The sequence below is a fragment of the Panthera onca genome, chromosome F1 (genome assembly GCF_046562875.1).
Source record: "Panthera onca isolate mPanOnc1 chromosome F1, mPanOnc1 haplotype 2, whole genome shotgun sequence".
NCBI classification, from domain to species: Eukaryota; Metazoa; Chordata; class Mammalia; order Carnivora; family Felidae; genus Panthera; species Panthera onca.
This window is the reverse complement of record NC_138355.1, coordinates 21,381,283-21,404,395: the sequence shown is the minus strand read 5'-3', so window position 1 is coordinate 21,404,395 and position 23,113 is coordinate 21,381,283. Positions and strand designations below refer to the sequence as shown.

Here is a 23,113-nt window from a genome sequence, read left to right as displayed (position 1 = left end):
TTGTGGCCCAAGAGGATGATGGAAAATGAAGGACTCCCAAGCCAGCAGAGCCAAAAGCCATGAAGAACTCCCTGGGAGTTATACCCAAGGAGTAATCAAATGCTACTGAACAAGATACTCCCTATTCTAAGAGTAGGGATTTTTTACAACTTGTCTCAGAGGGATTTCAGAATTGTCGTAGGCCGGTAACTGTTACGTGCCTCTCATTATTCTCCCTGAAAGGGGTAATTTACTGTAGGTGTCTTTTCTCTGCCCCACCTTTTTCATCAGGTGTGTGTAAGGTAGAGAACTTGAACACCAGGCTCTAGATTAAGAGAAGCACATTGAGGGGCGCCTGGGTGGCGCAGTCGGTTAAGCGTCCGACTTCAGCCAGGTCACGATCTCGCGGTCCATGAGTTCGAGCCCCGCGTCAGGCTCTGTGCTGATGGCTCGGAGCCTGGAGCCTGTTTCCGATTCTGTGTCTCCCTCTCTCTCTGCCCCTCCCCCGTTCATGCTCTGTCTCTCTCTGTCCCAAAAATAAAAAATAAAAAAACGTTGAAAAAAAATTAAAAAAAAAAAAAAAAAAGAGAAGCACATTGTAACCTAATAGTAAATCACGATCGTCTAGATTTCAAGCCTGATGCTATGATTGGGGAAGACTTTTGGAGTGTCTTGGGATCGGGTAGAATGAATTTAAATGCAACAAATGTTTGACTGACTGGCAGATGACATTACATGTCCACTGTTCCTTCCACTCCCTTCCTTTGTCATGACTTCTCTATCAACAGAGTCTAATTCTCCTTCCTACTAATTCTGGACCTAGCCATGGGGCTTGTCTTGACCAACGGAATGTGAGTGTGTGTCACACACACTACGTTTGACCAGAGGTTTTGAATGTGCTGGCATGCCTCTGCTGGTCCTTTTGTGCCCATGCTATCCACCAAGAGTTAACAGAACCTGAGTAGTAGCTGCTGACCCTGAAACCTCGAGTGACAGACACGTGGAGTATATCTGGACCCAACGCACAACCTAAAGCAGAACGAGTTCAGTCACCTTGCAGATGCACGAGTGAGAAATACATCTTGTTATTAAAAGGCCCTGGTGCTTGATTATTTGTTATACAGCATTATTACGGACAAATTTGATGACTGCATTGCACCACTCCCTTTCACAGCTTTGCCTTTCCACATGCTTCTGTTTATCCTTCAAAAGGTTACCCTTCTAGAAGATCTCTGTGTGACTGGGACAAGCTATTTGCTTTATTCTCGGTGTCCCCATGTGACTTTGTACGTATCTCTGTGTTGCTATACTCATGGAGTAGCAACTGATTGCTCACCTCTATTGCACAGACTGGGTTAGGAAGTTAACTTAATCACTTTTGTAACTCAGCACAAACTGGACACTCAGAAATATTTTAAGGGAGGAAATGAATAAATGGGTATGAAGCAGTGGTCGTAGCTTAGTGACCAGGGTATAAGTCGGGAAAGGAGGCTACGACTCTTCTGCAAATCCCAGCCATTGGGGGGAGCAGCAAGCTTTTAGATTGGGAAATGGCATGAGGCTCACACAGAAAAGCTGGATGAATTTGTTTTTTCGTGTGTTGGAATTTGGAGCCCTAGATTCTGTAGCTAAGCTTGGAGAGGTGGGAAGATGCTTCCCATGCATGAAGTAGTGTACATTCCTGGGTTAGAACATGTTTTCTTTGGGGGTTGCTGTGGTTTCTTTTTCTTTTTCTCTTTTCTTTTTATTTTTTTCCCCAGCTTTGGAAGCATCCAATGTTTGCAATAACAATAACAACAACAAAAATATGAGGCTGGCCCAGTATGAATCAGGAGAGAATGTGTACATGCAGTGGATGTAGGGGGTAGGAGAAGGAGGGAGAAAGTGGAGAGAGGGGAGAAGAAAGGACGCACACAGTCGCCAGGAGCTTCACAGAAGAAAATGCCATGCCGGACACGTGGCTGGCACAGAGGAGAGCGACATCTGTTCTCGATGAGGATCCCCGGTGTGTGCACGTGTGTGTGCATGTGCGTGTGTAAGGAAACACCCAGGCTGTGTGCTTCAGGAAGTCTGCTCGTGGCTCCAGTCTCACTGGGTCTGCGATGCTGCCCTCGGTGGTGGCCTCTTACCGTGGGTTAGATCTCCAGCCAACTCATTCTTGCAAAGTATGTTGCAGGCTAGAACGGGCTGTGGAAAACAAGCCCAAGAAAAGCCACAAGGGCCTCCTGACCCATTTGAATTTTTCTCCTGCCAAGCTCTCATTACTGAACTTAAATAGGAAGGAAAACAATGTATAAGGCTGAAGAGGCTATGGAGACTCTACGGGGGGAAAAGTCTCACTGGGCTCGCTGGGCTAGGGGTGCTGAGACGAGAAAGAGGTAATAAGTCTGTTTTCAAAGTAGGTGTATGGTTTTGTTTTGCCCTTTTTTTCCAGTTTGGTTAAGCATTCGAAGACTCGTTTTCTCTCTTACCCCTGTTACTCTCTTCAACGAAACGCAGGAGAAAGAAGGTGGAGGGGTTGCATCCTCCAGGGACAGTGGTCATCCTCTGAAGGAGGAAGGGGCCCTAAGATGCTGGGCTGGAGCTGGCACGCTGTTGGCAAGCCTCCAGCGGGGGCTGCTGTCGGCCCCTTACACAAGGCTCTGATGTCCACTTTGGGTGCTTACGCTCGGAAAGATAGAGCCAAAGAGACACAAAATTTAGCTGAAAATTGTAGACCTGATTCCTGAAAGGGATCAGACTGAGTCTAAAGGAGAGCAGCAGAGGTTGCACTTCTCCTTTGTCCGTTCTTTGCTGCTACGTTACGAGCACACCTGCCCACAGACATTCAGATCCCTCGCTCCGGAGCTCTGGCACTACGTGAGGCCTGTGTCCCCTGCAGCATCGCCATGCCTCTGCCTGGCCTTGCTTCTCACACAGGGATGATGACAGCGATGATAATCCCCTACTCACGTGTGGCATGTAGTGTCTACAAATGCTTTCACAAACAGCATCTCGTTTGAGAGCCAAAAGAACTTTGCAAGCCAACCAAGGAAGATACTGTTTTCCCGTAAGAGTTAAATGGCTCTGATGGAGGTCACACAACCAAGGAAAGGTAAGAGGAGGAGCCAAGTTTTCTCTCCGCAGCGCACAAACAGCCTTCAAAGAGCTGAATGGATCCTGGGAAACCAGATTTCATCCATCCCCAAAGTCCCAGGCCGGGGCCATGCCGACTGTAGACTTAACACCAAAAAGCGTTCAGTAGAAAGGACTCTTAAAGGAATCAAAAACTCAGGGTCTCCTGGCAACCTTATTACTCTTCCCGAGTTAGCAAAATTGTCCTTTTCCCCTAAGTAATCAAGTTGCTCAAGGTTGTTAAGCCACTGCTAGTCCTCTCCCACATGTGTGGCTGCCCGTAACTTTCTACCTCATTCATCCGTGCAGAAGGTATTTATTGAGCATTTACCATGCGCCAGACACTGTAACACTTTATTACGCACGAGATACAACAGTGAATAAAATAAATAAAAAGTTCTGCCCTGTGAAGCTCAAATCCCAGTGGGGGAAAATAGACATTAAAGATAACAAGTCATTATTTCATAAATTAGAAAGTCTTATAAGAAACAGGACAATGTAAGGGAAGCAGGACTGCTCTGTGTTGGGGGATGGGTGAGAATGAGGGAGTCAGGATAGCTATAGTTTTCAACCCAATGGTCAGAGAGGGAACATCTGGGGGGTTGTGTGAGCCGTTGTAAGCCACTGGCTTTCACTCTGAGTGAAAGGAGCATGGTTAGAAGGGTTTAGCAGAGGCCTGGGTAGCTTTCACGTACATTTTGACAGCATCCTTTGGCCGCTGAGCTGGGAAGGGACCACGCGGTGGTCATGTGACCAGCCAAGAGGCTGTTGCCCCAGTGCAGGCAGCAGATGATGACAGCTCAAACCAGGGTGGAGGCAGTTGGAACAGCAAAAAGTGGATGAACTGTGGATACATTTTAGTAGCTACTGGGATTCCCTGATGCATTGGATGTGGAGGGTGAGAGAAAGAGAGGAATTAAGATAGCACCGAGGGTTCTGTCCTAGACAACTGGAAGTATGCAGTTGGCATCGGCTGAGATGGGAAAGTTCGCACAGAGAAATGAGAAACCGTTGTACATGGAATCCCTGGATTCTAGAATTCCACCTGCTACTCTACAAACTTTGTCTTTAGTCATTGTTACTGCCTTCTCACTTGACTCAGAGCATTTGTAATCCCTTCTATCCTCTCTTGGAGACCTTGGGTCTCCAGTCCGTCAACCAGATTATTACCCAAGGCCAATAAATACATTCAAGTCTCGTCCACATCAAAGGTCTTTCCATGGACACTGTTTTCCACTTAAATGACAGCCCATGGCACTTCTTCTACTGGCCAAGTTTTGGAAACAATAATTTTTATTTGCTGCACCAACTTTCTTATCCGTTTCTCAACCCATTTGCCCTCTCCCCTGCCCCACTGCTACCTTTGTGCCAGGGATTTCAGTGAGTGCTTAAATCACAAACTTAGTGGTCTCATGTCAATAATCAACTTGTTGTCTACTCTGTAGCAGTTAACGCTATTCACCATCTCCTTCTCCGGAAGTCTCTCTTCTTTCACAGTTTTTCTGAGACCACTCTCTCCTTCATTTCCTTCTACCTTTCCAATCATTCTCTTCCCATCTCCTTGACTAGCTTCACTTCCTCTGTTCTTCCTTATTATCACCTGCCAGGTCTTTTTCTTTCTTGTCCCCATTCAAATGCCTTGCATGTCCTCATCCATTTGCCACCTTCAATCATCATCCTTACTTTCCTCTTTTCTCAACCTAAGTCACCAACTGAGACTGTGTTTTTGAACTTCTATTTCCAATTCCACTAAACTCACCCCGTCTAAAGCCCAAGCCCATCATCCCCTCCTACAAGCCTACTTCTTTTTCTTTACAGAGGTTAATGGGACTCACTAACCACCCAAGCACCAGTGACTTGGATATAGAACCTCATCTTCCTTACAGGATGTGATTCTAGAATCAGTATGATGCCTTCAAAGGAAACCCCTCAGTGGTTACTTCTTTCCATCTCTACACCCAGGAGCCAAGTCTGGGCTTTCATCCCTTCTCTTAAAATACAGACGTTGTTTCCTAACCAGTCTACTGATCACCTGTCTCTTCTCCATGGGCTTCATCTCCAACAGTGTATCATATCTGATCTTGCCGTCTCCAGTAAAAACAAAAAAGTGAGGCTCTTCGATGCCTCCAGAATAAAGCTTGTATCCAAAACATGACAGCATTCAAGCCTCTTTTTAATCTAGCCCACGCCTCTCTAGCCTCACCTGTAGTCTCCACATATCCCATCCTCTGGTGCTTCTCCAGAAATCCTCTGTGTTTTCAACCCCCGTGCCTTGTGCTTATACTATCCTCCCTGCCCACAGGGCTTTCACCTCCAACTGATGAAATTATTACATCCCTCAAGGCCCCACAGAAGTGCCATTTTGCTATAAAATTATTCCCAAATCTGATGTCCCACCTACTTCCTGCCCGCTCCGTAAGCAAATGCAACCACTTTCTTTGCACTGTTCCCACAGCACGTTGAGCATGCCTCTCCCGCAGATCGGACAGGGGGTTCCTAGGAGACAGGAGCCCTGTCTCATTTCACTTCACATCCCTAGAGTCTCATACCATGCATATGCAATAAATGTCTATTCTGTGAATTAGTGCTTCTTAATCTAAAACTTACACTTTCAGGAGTTTGCTACCTTTAAAGAGATTTCCGCTTGGCTTTAGGCTGAAATAAGAAGTTAGAAAAGACAATGCAGGGAAAAGATACCAAAAAAGATATGTGGTCTCTGCCAGGTGCGTCTTTTTCCTTCCACAGAGACATAAACTCTGTTGAAGGAATTGGTAGTAAGAGTGTGCTGCTCACTGAGCACATACTATGTCCCAGGCTCGTTGCTGGTAAAACATAGGAATTGAATTTGTTTCTATATCAGTTCCCTCTACACACCCCACTCAAATGACCAGAAAGGAATCAAAAAAGTAAGAACTTACAAAAGAAAAGAGGATATGAGAGAGAATGATAGCCAATCGAGAATTCAACACGTAGAAGGGTGGAAAATGGATGGGCGAGCAGGAACTGATATCACAAATTTGAGAAAACAGATACCTAAATGTCTGAAATGAAATAGAACCCCAAAAAACCTAAGGAATTAGAAGTGTCAGGCATCCCTACCGGCAGCAGTACAGGGGTGTGTGTGTGTGTGTGTGTGTGTGTGAGTGAGCGATGGTCTCAGAGAGCTCAAACTCATCTTCCATATTAGGAAGTCAGTTAATAATGTCCTAATTGAGAAAAGAAAATCAAGATTAGCAGAAGAATTATTAAATAGATATGTGTGTGTAGATACAGATGTTTACAGATGTAATTTCCAGAAGAAATCAAAGAAGTGAAACCAAAGAAGGAAAGAAGACACGAAAGGGTCCCCTCTGCCCAGAGAGCCTGAGGTCAGATGGCAGAGGGGCAGGTACTGTTCATCTTCCAAATAAAACTAGAGGTGCCAAATGGCTCTCTCTAAACTAGGTGCAGGTATTACTTTTATAGGATTAAAGCTCAGTTTAAAAAATATTACACAAAAATAAAACAAATAAGGGTGGAGCTGAGATTCAAACCCATTAGTCTGGGGTTGAGATGTGTAGCTTTTCTTCTACATGCGGTGCTGGCTGCAATTTGCAAATAATCAACTTGGGAGTGTCACCCTCTTTGTCATTACTCACCGCCGGGTTAGTCAGAACAACAGACCCACAAACACACACACCCACACACACAACATGCGTATAGGTGCACATCTGTACTTTAGAGACTAAAAAGTAAGGTAAGATGTCTAATAGCATAACTTGCTGCCACTCAGTCATTACAATAAAGCATATAATCAAATAATTCCACCTGAAAGAAATGTGGATTTTAGTAGAATGAACTAGAAATGACTCAAACTATATGCACTTTCTGAAAGAGTTTGCTTCTATGACTGTTTAATAAAGACATTGTGCCAGTGATCATGGTGGTAGATAGTATACTAACCAATGCTCTATAGATTCATGAACAGTCTCAGTGCATGTATTTGAGTTGTGCTTAACTGTGTTAAAACACATTTTAGAAGCACACGTAGAAGTGGTAGGGGAACAATGTCTCTGTGCAAAGTGAAAAGGGGTAGAGTTTTTTATGTATAGAACCTGATTATATCTGTTTGTTGCTAATTCTAACCTCAGTTATAATCATCGGGAAGAATCTGGAAGGTCCGGTGGGTTAAAGAAAAGAAGGTAGCATTTCTGTGATGCCAGTTTTGCAGGCGGGTAGTATTTACGTTGCCTTCAAGCCCAGGCTAAAGATGATAAAGAAAAAGAACAGAAAAAAAGGGGAAAAGCACAGAGAAATCAGAAAAAGGGTGCGGTGGGAGGAGACAAAGGGACAACCCGGATGTCGTAAAGAGAATTAGCAGAGGGAGAAAGCCGGCCACCCAGGAAGCCTAGAAGACAAAGAAAGCCAAATGCAGTCCCTTAGAAAGCCCACCAGGATGCAGGCGTGGCTCCAGGGGAGTTTAAGAGAGGCATAAATTCTCCTGAATGTTGTTAATCTAGATGAGGTTTTACAATTTGCATGGGTCGTGCTCTCCGTGTTTCACTCTTTTAAAAAGTGAGGGGAGGGAAAACACAATGGTTTTAGCTTTCAAAATGAAAACCTAGTCCTGATTAACATTTGGAGTCTGATTTTCAGAGATTCCAGCTGGAGGATCTGAAGTAGAGCCCTGAACCGAATAGAACTCTGGACAAGCCCAAAGACATGCCCGGATTTTTCAGCCTCGTGCAGAGATTGCACAAAACTGGCAGCGACGTTCACAAACAAATCTCAAGGGGATCGGAATTTGGCAGTCGCTGTGCCTGGAAGGCAGCTCCAACTTAAGCTAATTTTCCATTTTTCTCTGGATTTTAACACGGCTAACACATATTTAGATTTAGATTTGTAAGAACCTACACTATCCCTACCAGAAGCGGAGTGGCTGTCCCTGCTATTGGCATCTGGGCTGTTATTATTCCTGCCATAATTAACATTTTTATGGTCCCTTTTCACCCATAGATCCTAAAGGACTTGGCAAGAATGCAAAAGACAAGCAAGCCCATATGATGTGTCCTCTGAGAACCAGCAGGGAAGGAATGATTATTATATCTGATCTGTAAACAGCTAAAACGTGGCAAGGAGAGGTTTAATTGCTGGCTATTATTTAAATGACAAAATATAAATGGAAAGGGAATGAGAAGTTAAACTACGGCATAACCACACAGGGCGCAAGTCATGAAGTTGGAATAGAACGTTTGGATTTCTGCATACAGATATCCTAAAAAGGATTCATTTTTCTCTTTCTACTAAGGAATTTATAAAGACATACTCAAGTGAGAATTTGGGGATTTTTTTTGGGAGGGGTTTTCTGGAGTTTTTTGAAGAACCAGTACCCATCCCACCTGGTCACACTTCGAACTTCAAGCCATGGGCATTTATTCAAAGTAATTTGTGACTATCTGGTGATGGCATGGCGTTTCTAAAGAGCATAGTCTTAGAGATGAATCTTAACGATAGAAATGAGAAAAGAATGGCTGGACAGGTTTCACCATGAGGCTGAGGGGAAGAAAGGAGAGAGGTTTCTTTAAAAAAAAATTTTTTTTTTAGCGTTTATTTATTTTTGAGACAGAGAGAGACAGAGCATGAACAGGGGAGGGTCAGAGAGAGAGGGAGACACAGAATCTGAAACAGGCTCCAGGCTCTGAGCTGTCAGCACAGAGCCCGACGCGGGGCTCGAACTCACGGACCGTGAGATCATGACCTGAGCCGAAGTCGGACGCTTAACCGACTGAGCCACCCAGGTGCCCCAGGAGACAGGTTTCAAATCAGACAGGCATTGGTACATTCTTCAAGCCCCCACAACGGTCACTATTGAGCTATTCCAGCTCTGCAGGCAGGTCTCAAACCCGGGAGTGCACTGGAACCACCCGGAGGGCCCGCACAACTGCTTGTCCACCCCCTCCCCAGGGCATCTGCACCCAGAGTGGGAGCTGAGAATCCTCCTGACAGGTGTCCAGGCACACCTCAGGCGGGGCCCTGGTGTATTCTGGATCTCTGCAGGTGCCGGGCCAGCCCACGCTGCCCCACTTGAGTCTCAGAGAGCTCTATGGGTGAAATACAAAACTGTCTGAGTCACTTCGGTCTTCAAATATTTCACTTGGGAGAAAATGTTCCTTCCTGCTTTCTTGCAGGAGGGCCAGCCACTTTAGCTGCCACAGGGAATGTGGGATTTCTGCACCGGAGCCTCCCAGACACTCACACATTTCATTTCACCTTTAAGAATAAAGATCCCTCAAATTTATGATTGTGGTGATAAGTTTTGCCACCCTGCCGTGGAGCTTCACCTGGTCAGATATGAAGAACTATCACTATTTACACACACACACACACACACACACACACTGCCAGCCTCTCCCATCCCTGACCTCAGATCATCTCAATCGGAGCTGTACACAGTCTGAGCCCCAGAACAAAGCATATCCCTTAGAACAGGATTTTTTAGTCGGACTCGAGTGCCTCTCTCTTGGCTCAAACTCTGGGCAAGAAAAAACGGTACAATAAAACCTTGATTTTCATGCCACCATTTCCACCTCATGAATTACACACTGGCCCCTGCATCCCATAGACTTGACAGCAGTAAAGCCAGGCAGTGCCCATGAGCGATCAAGAAGCACAAGCTAACAGGGCTAGCATCTGGAATAGAAATAACAAATAGTGAAAGGGAGGCAGGGGGAGTGGTCCAAGACAACACAGAAGAAAGAATCCAAGGAATGGTGGAGCAGATGGAAGGAATTAGTGATGGAAGCATTGTCGGTATCAACTACTAAATGTGTAAAAAAAATACAACTGCCCACCTACATTTAAATAAATGCAGCCACTCTGCTGAAGCTAAATTCGTCCCCAACTCCTCCTCACCGGGTCTTTCCACCTCCCAATTCCCTCCTATACAAATTCCAATCAAGGGTGTACTCCTACAGTTACGATACATAAAAATATCTCTACCAGTTGCTTTAAGAAAACACCAATATATTTACATTTAAATCCATGGCATGCTAGATCTGCAGGGAAAGAGAATACCAAACCATGTTCTGTGTTTGAGGCAGCAGAAAACTTAACCGTGTCAGAGAGAGGACAATACACATCCCCTTTCAACGCTCCCAAGGCTAATATGCCTTTTAAACACATGTCTTTATAACCCTGTATAAAGTCTAACACTTCCAGGATATTTCACGCAGCCTTAAATAGTTCATTCGGTTCTCGAACCCATTATCTAATGTGCCGTTGTTACTGGGAGGGGGTGACTGTGAACTCTTCGGTAGAGAAAATATTTACTACACGAGTCTTTATCTTTCTCTTCTTTGGCTTAAAAATCCTGTTTCTTTGGATTTTTTTTCCCCAAAGGAGTTATTATCAATCTTTTGATATTATTTTTGTTACTTCAACCTGTTCAGGATTTTCTAATGGCTATGCTACAGAAGCTAGACTGAGAGAGAAAATAGGATCAGACCAGTAATGAGAAGAATAAAAAAGACAAGGAGACCCTCAGGTTTTCCGTTGGTCCCCTTTCCACTCACTGTCCTAGAGCTTGTTGTTTTAAGGTGCTGTGTACCCCTGATGAGACAGAATTTAAAATTTTTCTTCACTCTAATTTTAAGACAATCTCCAGTGTTCTCTGGCTTCTAAGGATTTTAGTTTTATTACTATTGGCCAGATGCTTGTACCTCTATCCTGGACCTTTCTGAACTGCATCCTATTTCAGGTGACTTCATTTTTTCAAGAACTATCGAAAGACACATCCTTTGTCCCAAGATACAAGGTACTGCTGGATACTATTATCTATGAGTGTATTTATTCCTGCCCAGTGTTTCTCAAAGTGCAGTTAAGCATTGCCTGTATTAGAAGCACCTGGGGCATTTGTTAAAAAAAAGCAAATTCTTGGAGCACCTGGGTGGCTCAGTCAGTTGAGCGTCTGACTTCAGCTCAGGTCCTGATCTCACGGTTCGTGAGTTAGAGCCCACACTGGGCTCTGTGCTGACAGCTCAGAGTCTGGAGCCTGCTTCCGATTCTGTGTCTCCCTCTCTCTCTGACTCTCCCTCATTCATGGTCTGTCTCTGTCTCTAAAATAAAACGTTAGCGAAAAATTTTTAAAAAATTAAAAAAAGCAAGTTCTCTGGGCCATCTGGGTGGCTCAGTTGGTTAAGTGTCCGACTTCGGCTCGGGTCATGATCTAGCGGTTCGTGAGTTTGAGCCCCGCATCGGGCTCTGCGTTGACAGCTCAGAGCCTGGAATCTACTTCAGGTTCTGTGTCTCCCTCTCTCTCTGCCTCTCCCCTGCTTGTGCTCTCTCTTTCTCTCAAAAATAAATAAACATTAAAAAAAAATTTTGAAAAAAAGCAAATTCTTGGACTTCACACCAGACTTGATATGTAAGAATGAGGAGGTAGGGGCAGAACCTAAGAATCTGCATTTTAAAAGTAAGAACCCCAGGTAATTATTAAGCACATTTTTAATCAAAACAACCCACCGAGTCCTTTGCCCATGTCAAATCAGTAAAGATGGGGGTGCAGCCAAAAGAAGCCTTGAGTGCTCCACTGAATGCGCCACCCCATTCGGCACAATCCACAGTAACGATCCGTGTCATGGTCAAACTCCCTAGCTGCCGTCTTAAATGGGGTAGAGGGAGTACCTCATTTGACCTAGTATGACACATCTGCTAGGTTTAAGAAGTGATTTCTCCTTGGGGCCCCTGGGTGGCTCAGTCGGTTGAGTGTCCAACTCGGTTTCAGCTCAGGTCATGATCCCAGGGTCGTGGGATCGAGCCCCGCATCGGGCTCTGCACTGACCATGAAGCCTGCTTAAGACTGTCTCTCTCTCTCTCTCTCTCTCTCTCTCTCTCCCCTGCCCCTATCCTCTCACTCTCTCTCTCAAATAAATAAAATGAAAAAAAAATTTTTTAAATAAAAAAGAAGTGATTTCTCCTTTATCTCTCTGACAAATCATTCTGTCACAAAACAAGACAGTTGGAAGGGAGGGCATGTTCCTTTAAGTATAGGACATGGACTTGGAACTTAGAACTGTTACTGGTAGAAAACCAAACTTGCAGGCACATAGCCATTATTGTTCAACCCCCTTTGCCTTTAAAACGGTATATATTGGGGTGCCTGGGTGGCTCAGTCGGTTGAGTGAAACAGTATATACCGCACAGCTTCGCTTCCAGTTTTCTAAGGGCTCCTCATTCCTTCAAGAACATCAGAATGGCTTAGATAGGGCATCAGAGAATCTTCATCAGCAATCCTTAACCAAATCTACCTCCAGATCTGCCTGGCCCCTTCCCCCCTCAGGGTACATGCACAGACGTGGGTCCTGCCCGTCACTGGCGTATGAAAAAGAACAGTGGCAAAAACCATAACTTTCCTTCTGAAACAGAAGCCACTCAGTATTACAGATAGATGAAATCCCATTAACGTTTATCACACACTCAATTGCTGTTTAATGAACATTCATACAATAGGCTCCCTTTATCATGTTCCGACTCTCCTATCTACCCTAGCTTAGTCTGAGTTTTCTCTTGCCAGCTGGGACCAGGATGAAAGTAGTAAAACCAAAAGCAGGACCGGCCTGGAACTGACGCCAAGGAAGGACAGTGCCAACAGATTCCCAAAGTGTAACCCATCCACCGGGTAAGACATCAAGGCCAACCGAAGAGGCCACAAACCGGAAGAGTGGCTCTTTAAGAGAAGGACCCGTGGGCACGATTAAGATCAAACATCTAACCAAAATCTTAATCTTTTGATTCAGATCCAAAATTCCCAGAAACAGGGTTGGGGGGGTGGGGGGAGGGTTGCAGTTATTTCTGAATTAGCATGACCCACACTCTTACTGAAGTGTGACCTCTCGGAAGGCCCCAAACTACATCCCCGTGGGTTGTGCCTCCATAATTTTCTGACCAACAAGTTTGAAAGATAAATTACATCCATGTAACTGAAAGCTGAGGGAACTTAGATTCAGAGAAGGTAGCTCACTTGCCCAAGGAGTCGTGCGATAAAGGATGGAAACGAGGTTCAAGCCTGCCTCTAAGCCCCAGACGGCCTTTCTTCTGCTAGTCCACGTGGCCCTCACCGGATCTGTCGCAAGCCCTTTGGATTCTGTGCACGGCAGGGTTTTTGTTCTTCACTTCTCCTATTTCTTCCCTGCCTTTACTTCCACTGCGCTGCTTCTCAGAAGCCTGATCCAATCTGTTTCAGTTTAAGACTCTGGAAGTCAAAGTTCGACCTTCAAATCTCTGTCCTTGCCTTTAGGGGCATAGAAGCAGGTGTCACTGAAGAATTAGGTTATATGTTTCAGAGGGATACAAAAGGAAATAAAGCACACATCTGACCACTTGGGAGCTTGTAGTCTGTTGGAAGGATGGATCTATCCAATAATCTTGAAACGATGTGGTAAGTGAAGTGATAGGCATTTGCAAGTGTATGTATAAGAGTTGTTAGCAGAAAGGGCAGCTAACGCCCAGACAGACTCCCTTGAAATTCCCAAGGAATTCCTTAGGAATCTTAAAAGGCTTCCTAAGTTTACTGGAAGCCTGAGGAACATCAATTAACCATGGCTACCTATAGTAAATAATAAACACTCATAACGATAGAAACTGGGTGTAAGCTGACTGTTGCATCAGTCTTTTTTTTTTTCATTTTTTTAATGTTTATTTATTTTTGAGAGAGACAGAGACAGAATGCGAGTGGGTTAGGGGCAGAGAGAGAGGGAGACACACAATCCGAAGCAGCTCCAGGCTCCGAGCTGTCAGCACAGAGCCCGACGGGGGGCTCGAACTCACAAGCTGTGAGACCATGACCTGAGCCGAAGTCGGATGCTCAACCGACTGAGCCATGCAGCTGCCCCACGTCAGTCTTAATATATATATATAATTATATCAATAAGACCCTGTCCCCACATAGTTAGCAAGTGTAGAGTCGGCACTTGATCCTAATTATTCTAACACAATTCTGCCTCTGTCCTTCACAGTTCCCGCGTTTGGAACAGGAAGGGCACAACTCTACACAAAACAGCAAAGGGCTGAAGAGAGAATATCAGAAACCGTAATCCCAAATGGGGGCTGCTGACAATAAACTTGCAGGAAATACACGCTTGTGGAAAAAGCAGCCCCAAAACATAGGTCAATGGGCACTCAATTTTAATCATCCAGCAGGAAAGAAATTAATCTTTTCTACCCAAAAAGGGACTGCGAGTGTGGTCTTTATTCCCAGCCGCATTCCCTGGAACACAAGGTGTTCTTAGTCTAAGTGGAACCTAGGGCTGTGGACTTTGGCAGAATTAATAAATAGGACTTTATGAAAGAGCAAAGAAGGAAGAAAAGGAAGGAACGGGGGGGAGGGAGAGAGGATAACACATGTGATCTGACAGTATCATAGTGTTCGCGGATAGAATTATCACCCACAAAATGAAGACGCCCCCTTCCCTCTCTCTTTCTCTTGCCATGCCAGGAAAAGAGTACACTTTATTGGACGAGCGTTTGGCAGAGTAAGTGTTTGTTTTCTGCACAGTTGTCCTAGACGATTTGTATACTTGTCTGTAATTTTAATGAGCACCGGTCTGGGAGTAAGAAGAACAGTTAGGAGCCCAATGCAGTAGCCCAGGTAGGGAATGCTGAGGCCCTAGCGAGGGGGGCTGAGGGGCTCGACAGCAGGGTGTGGAGAGCTGCTCACGTGATGATCGGCTCACCACTGACCTGGTGACTGAGTGGACACGGCAGCCGTCTCCAAGCGGTCTGTGACTTACGGGTCTCAGGGGTCTTCCCACGGGAATGGCCGGTTTCCCTTCCCTCCTGTTGTTCTGTCCCTTTTCTGATCAGACTTTGCACCTACGCCTCTAGAGACCACATCAGCACTTCAGCCTTGTGCTTTCTGCTCTACTCATTCAGGAAGTGCTCACAAAGTGGCTAATGGTTCACAACAAATGCCACTACTTTATAACCACTGACTATGAACCAGACAGGGCAGATGCTTAAGCGCTTCATGTACATTATCACATTAATTCCTTGCCACCGCTCCTTAAAATAGCTTTGTTGTCCTCACTTGCCAACACCGATTAAGACTCGAAGGCTCACACCGCTCAGCCGGCCCAGGATTTGAACCTACGCTGTCCAAAATCTCTCCACCCACAAAGCTACCATTCCTTGCTCATGCGTAGCTTACAAAAGAACTAGAAAACACCAGGAGGCTCAGGTTGAGTTTCGAGAAACAACCAGAAAACCCTACTTTAATGTACGAACAGGTCTGGGCTGCAGATACGTAGTATGCACGTTTTCTGGCTCAGACAACGGGAACACAGGTGACGATGAGAAGGCGGCGTTATTTACACAGGAGCCGGCAGAGAAAACCTCAGAGCTGTCTCTTAAAGAATGCAAGAGGCATAGAATGATGGAGGGCAGAAAGCCCAAGCTCGTGGCAAAGGGGACAGGGCACCAAGGAGCAGAAATGACACGAAGGGGGACATGGTTGGTAGGCTAGCGAGCTGATGGTCTCACTGTCCTGGGCTCACTGAGCGGAATGAAGTATGAGGTCCTCAGCTTTGCTGAGGCGGGATGTCTGAAGGGGACATCTCACAGTTATACTCGGTATCGTAGAGGAAAAAAAAAAAAAAAAAGGAAAACTCCTTCTAGATACCGGGGAACCAATGTCTAATTTGAGCTCAGATTTCTGTGCAGCACTTTTTAAAAACTTCTCATCCACCGAGCCCTCTTTGGTTTATCTTGCCTCTGCGTCTGTTTTCCCTCCGTCTGTCTTTGACGCTCTTCAGTTACCCCTAATATATTTAGCTGACTTTTTCCAGGAAAGAATTAGGTTTCTGCCAAGTGACCAGTTCCAGCCTCTCTCACCCTTTCTCTCCCAGTCTCACCCCTTCTCTGCATCTCTTACTTATTTCTTCAGAGTTTCTTCCCTGTCTCCTCCCCTGTCTGACTCGATTCCTTTCCTTTCCGGTGGGCACTGATTCTCCTTTTTTCTTTGCTTCTTCCTCCCACCCTTACGTGGTTTTTTTTTTCTTTCTTTTTTTCCTCCTCCTCGCCTCTGCTGGGACACCAGAAGCAAAATCTTATCCTTTCAAACCTTTTCCTAACCAGAGAGCCCCAGGAAATACTGTAGTATACTCAGAGTGGAATTAATGTCGGCTAGAATTACTCCCGGACAAAGAGAGCTTCAAATTGGGGCTCCACAGACTGGGAACCTTCTTGACTCCTCCCATGGTGGCCACGGCAGTGGCTCTCAGACTTCGGAACTCGTCAGAAGCACCTGGAGGCTGTTAAAAACACAGATTTCTGGGCCCCACTCCCAGAGTCTCCAATCCAGTAGGTGTGGGACGGGGCCTGAGAATATGTATTTCTAACAGGTTCCCAGGAGATGCCAATTGTGCTGGTCCAGGGGCCACACTTTGAGAACCACTTGAGGCTCAGCTGTGCGTGGTAGTGGGTGGGCAGGGGAATCGGAGGAGGGAGTGGAGTTTTGTTCCTTGTCACATCAACAAAGGGACTGACAGGAGCCTAGGAAGCTCAGGATAAGGGATCAGGAGGATGTGTTGGGGGTGCAGGGAGGAGGGGAAGACACACGAGGAAAGCTCTGTGTTGTAACCTTCCGGGAAACACGGAAGCCAGCTCCCAGCCCTGTCACCCACCCTCCCTCCTGCCATCACACATGGAAGCAGCAGAAGGGAATTCTCAGGATCCCTTTGATCTCTTCCCAGTTCTGAGTCCTCTGTCTGTTTATCTCCCTCCTCCCTTGGCCTCCTCTTCCCCCTTTCTACCCCCTGCCCAGTGGATGAGTCACTGCCCCTCCTCCCCACCCCACTGCCATCTGTTTTTCTAATGATGGCAGAAGATGAGCTGTTTTGTTGGCCCGCGCCGTAACAAAGCACACTCTCCACTAGCGTTTTTCCTGATGGACTCTCAGAATGCTATTTTATTGGTATCATTTCCCCACCCAGTTTTCCCTTTGTCTCAAACCCCACCCTTTCCCCCTCTTTGGCCTCATGTAGATCCCAGTTTCCCAGAATTGGATAAAGAGAAACAGAGATACAGAAGAATCGAGGGATAGATAAGCATGTGGGTTGTATGCGTGTGTAGGGGGTAGGGTGTTAGAAATCAGGGGCAGTTCAATGGCTCTCGCTAGCACCCAAGGAGCAACCAGAATTACCCAAGCATCACTGCTAAGTGGTTTAATTACTCGCAGTGAGAAACTTGAATGGCAAAACCTACTGTGACTGAGTGGCCATTCCTGGGGTGAGAGGGCTTAAATGGTATGTGTGTGTGTGTGTGTGTGTGTGTGTGTGTGTGTGTGTGTGTGTGAGGGGGGGGGGGGTTAGGGAGAGAAGAGAGGCGTCCCCTCTTCCCCATGCCAGGATACCTGGGTCATTCTCTGTCTGTAAGGCTCTGACTCATTCTTGACTCTTCTTTGCAATAACTCGCGTTAATGTAGCTAAGGGAACCTGTGTGAAGAAGTACATAGGATTCCCTGAGGAAGTAAAGGTCTGGTTTGAGTTAACCAACAGGGCGTTACAGGTCTACCTCAGACGTTGCAAACAGATGCCTGCACGCCCCAAGCAGTTGACATAAACCAGGGATGCCCACTAGGTAAGGAGCCACAGGGAGAGGGGAGCATGTTGCTCACCGAGAGAGCAGCTGCCTTTTGGGGCTGTAGCTGTTACTCAGGTCTAGCTAACTGTTGCCACGGTGCCAGATATCTTGTTTTCCAAGAGACATATCAGCAGTGTTTGATATTGATTTTTATCTGGAGTATGTATGTACGTGGGTGTGTGATGTTATATATACATACACAAATGTTATGCGAAACCCCAGTTTTTAAATATTGGCAACCAGAACAGAATTGTTTTCAGAGACTGTGCTGGCCAAATAAACCTGTCTGTAGGCCACCATCGGTCTGCAAAGCTCTGATCTAACTAAGCTCGAGTAAGATCCAGTTACAGAATCCCCAAACCGTATAACATTCTGATTTGCTTTTTAACTTATTTTTTATTACATCATTTAAAATGAGACTCTGGAGATTTTGCAGAAGGAAAGAAAGAAATAAAGAAAGAACGAAAGAAAGAAAGAAAGAAAGAAAGAAAGAAAGAAAGAGAAAGAGAGAGAGAGAGGGAGGGAGGGAGGGAGGGAGGAAGGAAGGAAGAAAGAAAAAGAAAAGGAAGAAAGAAAGAAAGAAAGAAAGAAAGAAAGAAAGAAAGAAATCCTAATATCTGTAATTTGAAAATTAGAGAGCTAAATTTAAGAGATTAAACCAAGGGCATAGTAGCAAGACCTTGCATTAGAAAGACTCAGGTCCCCATGAGTGAAGCAGACCAGACCACTCTGGTGTGGGTCTGGGAGGAGCAGGAGGCTTACCTCACACGACTGGATGCAGTGGATGAGGAAGGGGGGTGGGTGCCATTGACGCTGTCCAGTGCACACAATGCTCTGAAGGGGAAGGTGGAGAGAACAGAAAACAAAAACAAGGACCCCTGGTCAGTAAGAGAAGGGGAAAATCCTGAGCTCACCCCACCAGCCCAACCCCGTTCCCTGAGGAGGGAGACCCCAGCTGTACCCCACACAGGGGTCCGAGGCCAGCCGGACTTGCCCGTGGAAGTGCTAAACTTGCCAGATGGTGCCCAGGTGGAACTCTCATACTCTTCATCCTCCTTCACCCTCCCCAAGGTATCAAAATTTCCAGAGAGGTGCAGGTGTAATTTTAGAAAGCATCCTCAGTGTTGTAATGAGTGTAGTTTGGTTCTAGGCATAGTATTTTTTTTCTATTTGTCTTGAAATTTTAAATAACATTACAAGAAATTGTGAGATGTCTGGGTTGACAAGGAAGTACCATGGATTTTTAAAGGCTGAGCAGTACAGCTTCACAAGAAGAGTCTTGAACTGAACACGGATCTCAAGACTCCTAGGCAAGAAGACGTGAGTGCCAAGCAGGGGCTGGAGGGTGAGTGGAACAAATCTGTAGCACCTGTTAGCACCATTTATCCCCTCCTCCTGGGAAATAAAAGGTCTCTGCTGGGCAAACAGGGTTAATGGGACACCACTGGGGCTCAAAATGGCGCCCGCATCAAGCTGATGACAGCAAAAACACATTCATTCATATTAAACACCGGTGACTGTCCCTGTCCCAACAGCCATTTCCAGATGTGCGCTGAAACAAATACTCATCTACTCTTTGTTGAATAATAATTACAACCCATTTTCATTGAGCTTTTCCCTTTTAATTTTTGGATTTTAAAATTTCAAAAGAAACATTTCAGGAAAAGAAAAAGTCCCATAGGAGGCTTCAGGGAGAAAAGGAGATTGATTCTCTCTGTAGCCCATCAACCCAAACCATTTGTAGACTTTCATACTCATGTTTTAATTCAGTGTGATAGGAATACAGTGCAATCAGAAGAAAAAGAATACATTGTGAGATATGAGCTTTCCGCAAGATAGCACCTCTAGTAATTAGAAATTATATGTTCTAGAATGTTAAGACTATGTGGTAATCAAATCGGAGACATTTGCATATATTAACATGTAGGTATATGAATATATACCTTGTAGTTACGAGAATAGGGAACTGCAAGATTTTTCTAGAGTTGTACTCGTATAGACTAAAATTTCTCTTTCACAGCCTCCCTAAAGGGGAGGTTATACCATAAATCCTAACGAATTCTGATATTCTAAATTCTACACTGTAATTATAGAAAGTGGCTTGGTTTAAGTTTTCATTGCACTGGGAAAAAAAGGATTATAGAGGATTATACAAATACATAATGGGGGGGTCAACCTACTAAAAAATGAGGTATTCTGCACTAACAGCCACTTAAGCATCATTTGCATATAAACAATGGCTATGCTACCTAGAAAGGATTCTTGTTTATGTTTTAAACCCAGTTATCAGTGGAACTCTTTTAGCTAGCAAGGGATTCAATTTCTAGTATTTGAAATATCAATGTTTTACGCTTCCGTTGTTGTTACCAGATAATGCTAATAGCATCAAACAGGAAGTTGTACCCTTGAGATGTCAATACATATTTTCCTTCTCATAGCACCACATTCCCTAAGGATCCCAATTCCCCATTCTTAACAGTCAGACATTGAAATGTATACATGCTTCACTCACTAGGAACCAGAGTTGCTGCCCTCCAAGAGGTCAAAGTCTGTGGGGAAGTAGCTGGAAAAATTGTCAGTGCTTCCCCATAAGAGGATACGTAGCCTCGGCAGCCTCACATGATGTCTATGGCCAGAACTCGCCAGAACACCCTGAATTGACTGTGCCAGCTTCTCTTATGCCCACTACACCTTCTACGCCAATCACTTCTTCTATAAATGCAGGAGTTTGGGGGTGCCTGGGTAGTTAAGTGTCCGACTCTTATTTCTACTCAGGTCATGATTTCATGGTTTGTGAGTTCAAGTTCCGCATCAGGCTCTGTGCTGACAGCATAGAGCCTGCTTGGGATTCTCTCTCTCTCTCTCTCTCTCTCTCTCTCTCTGCCCACCCCCTGCTCTATCTCTCTCTCTCAAAATAAATAAATAAACTTAAGTTCTAAATAAATAGATAAATAAATAAACAAGCAAATAAATAAATGCAGGAGTGTTGGTTTGTTAATAACACTTTAGAAATTCTAAGGATATATTGCAAAGGGACTTAAAAGAAAGGAAAAGAGTCTGTCTTTACTTTTGATGCGTTTTCTTCGATGCTCTTTTGTCCTATTATCTCTGACTGATGTTTTCTATCTTTGTATTCTTATGTGATTTTATTATCGTGTAATATAGATTCACAGAATAAAATATAAAATGTATGAAAGGTTCACAGTCTCCCTCCTACTCCTGATCCCCAATCACCCAAGTTCCTCAGTTTGATTTTCTGTGTTTTGTATCATTACAGAGACGTTCTACGCATATGCAAACATATATGTATGAAATTATCTCCTCACACAAATTCTAAGATGCTGTCTTTTTATTTTGTACTTTGGTCTGTTGTTTGCTTGCTTGCCTTTATTCCACTTCACAGTGTTTCTCGGGGTTCTGGAATGTTGCATTCCATTGATTACATAGTATTTCATTGCATGTATAAGATCTCATATACTTAACCAGGCCCATACTGATGGATATTTAGGTGATTTACAGTCTTTTGCTCTAACAAACAATGTTATGTATAAATCATTTCACACACGTGCAACTATTATCTGTAGAATAAATACATGATAGTAGAACTGAGAATACCCATCTCAATAATTCTTTAATCTCACTCTCCCTCTTGCTCTCCCTCTCTCTCTCTCTTGAGATGAATTCAAACTGGCTTCTTCCTTAATCTCCATAAAATTGCAAAAGCTTCTGGTACCTGGGTCTAAGACCATTCTAGATTGCAAAATTCTTGAGAATAGGGACCGTCTCCCACTCTTACATCTTACCTCAGTGACTTAGAGATGATGTTTTACAAGCATCTGTCAACCACTAAATAGTTAGAGCTCCAGAATTCTCCTCTATCTTCTGGCCCATGAACGTTGTTCATCCCATAAGAAAAGATATGCACGTGCCATTAACTGAACTACTACTTATTGATCAAAACGGGAGGAGAATTTCAAATACGCTTCAGGCCTTAAAGTTTATGGGCAAGTTTGTGGTGGTGAGGTGTGAGAAAGGAATGACACAGTAAGAAGATAAGGAGAAGGGCTAACTCCTGGTGGGATGAGTTAACTTAATTCAACAAGGGAGCTTTTAGACTGAAGTGTCTCTGATGCCATGGTGGTCTATGTAAGCGACCCAGGATCTAAGCCTATACATGCTTCAAGATTATGAAACTAAAAACTACGGACAACCAATCACAAAGAGCCAACGAGGCTTTAAGCTACAGCCAATCAATGATTTCCTTACTTTCCTTCCTTTTTTCTCTACCATAGTGTCTCCTGAGCTCCTCTTGGTGAGGCACTCCTAACCATTTCTAGTTTCACACTGACTAATTCAAACAGATTTTTGCTCACATAAACTCAAGATTTTTCATATGCCTCAAGTTATCTTTTAACAGCTCCCTATGATTTTCTTTTTTTCTGGAATATTTTTGACAAATGGTGATAGTATATATTACCTTTGAAAAACTATAGAAATTGGGGCCTCTGGGTGGCTCAGTCAGTTGAACATCTAACTCTTGGTTTCGGCTCAGGTCATGATCACATGAGTTGTGGGATCAAGCCCCATGTTGGGCTCTGTGCTGGCCATGCACAGCCTGCTTGGGATTCTCTCTCTCCCTCTCTCTCTGCCCCTCCCCTGGTTGTGCTCTCTCTTTTTCCACATAAATAAATAAATAAACTTTAAAAAAAGAAAAGCTAGGGGCGCCTGGGTGGCTCAGTCGGTTGAGCGTCCAACTTCAGCTCAGGTCATGATCTCATGGTCCGTGAGTTCGAGCCCCACATCAGGCTCTGTGCTGACTGCTCAGAGCCTGGAGCCTGTTTCTGATTCTGTGTCTCCCTCTCTCTCTGACCCTCCCCCGTTCATGCTCTGTCTCTCTCTGTCTCAAAAATAAATAAACGTTAAAAAAAATTAAAAAAAAAAAGAAAAGCTATAGAAAGTAATTGAAAGAATGTCCTTATATCCTCTGTTCAGCCTTATCAAATCTTAATTTGCTGTACCTGCTTCCAGAACCTAAGTCGCTAGAGATTCAATTAATGTCCTCTACATGTAGCCCTCCAACCTCATTCTCCTTCCTTCCTCCTTATTGGTAACAACAATTCTGAATTTTTTTCAGTTATTTATTTATTTTGAGAGAGACAGAGAGCGAGCAGGGGAGAGACAGAGAGAGAAATAAAGAGAGAGAGAGAAAAAGAATCCCAAGCAGGGTCTGTACTATCAGCGTGGAACCCGAGGCGGGGCTGAAACTCACAAACCGTGAGATCGTGACCTGAGCCAAAACTAAGTCAGACGTTTACCCGACTGAGCCACCCAGGTGCTTCATAACTATTCTGAACTTTTAAGTTATTATTTCTTTACAATTTTATATGATTATTATTGCTATGACACT

At 44.6% G+C, this 23,113-nt stretch overlaps 1 protein-coding gene across 3 annotated transcripts in view; it reads right to left on the bottom strand.

Annotated features, from left to right (window-relative positions):
• PAPPA2 (pappalysin 2) overlaps positions 1-23,113 on the bottom strand; it is a 280,044-nt gene that overhangs the window by 20,975 nt on the left and 235,956 nt on the right. For all 3 annotated transcript variants that reach the window (XM_060643580.3, XM_060643582.3, XM_060643581.3), the window contains one exon: positions 18,469-18,540. In XM_060643580.3, the coding sequence (XP_060499563.3) occupies positions 18,469-18,540 (72 nt within the window). The remainder of the gene's footprint in view (positions 1-18,468; positions 18,541-23,113) is intronic.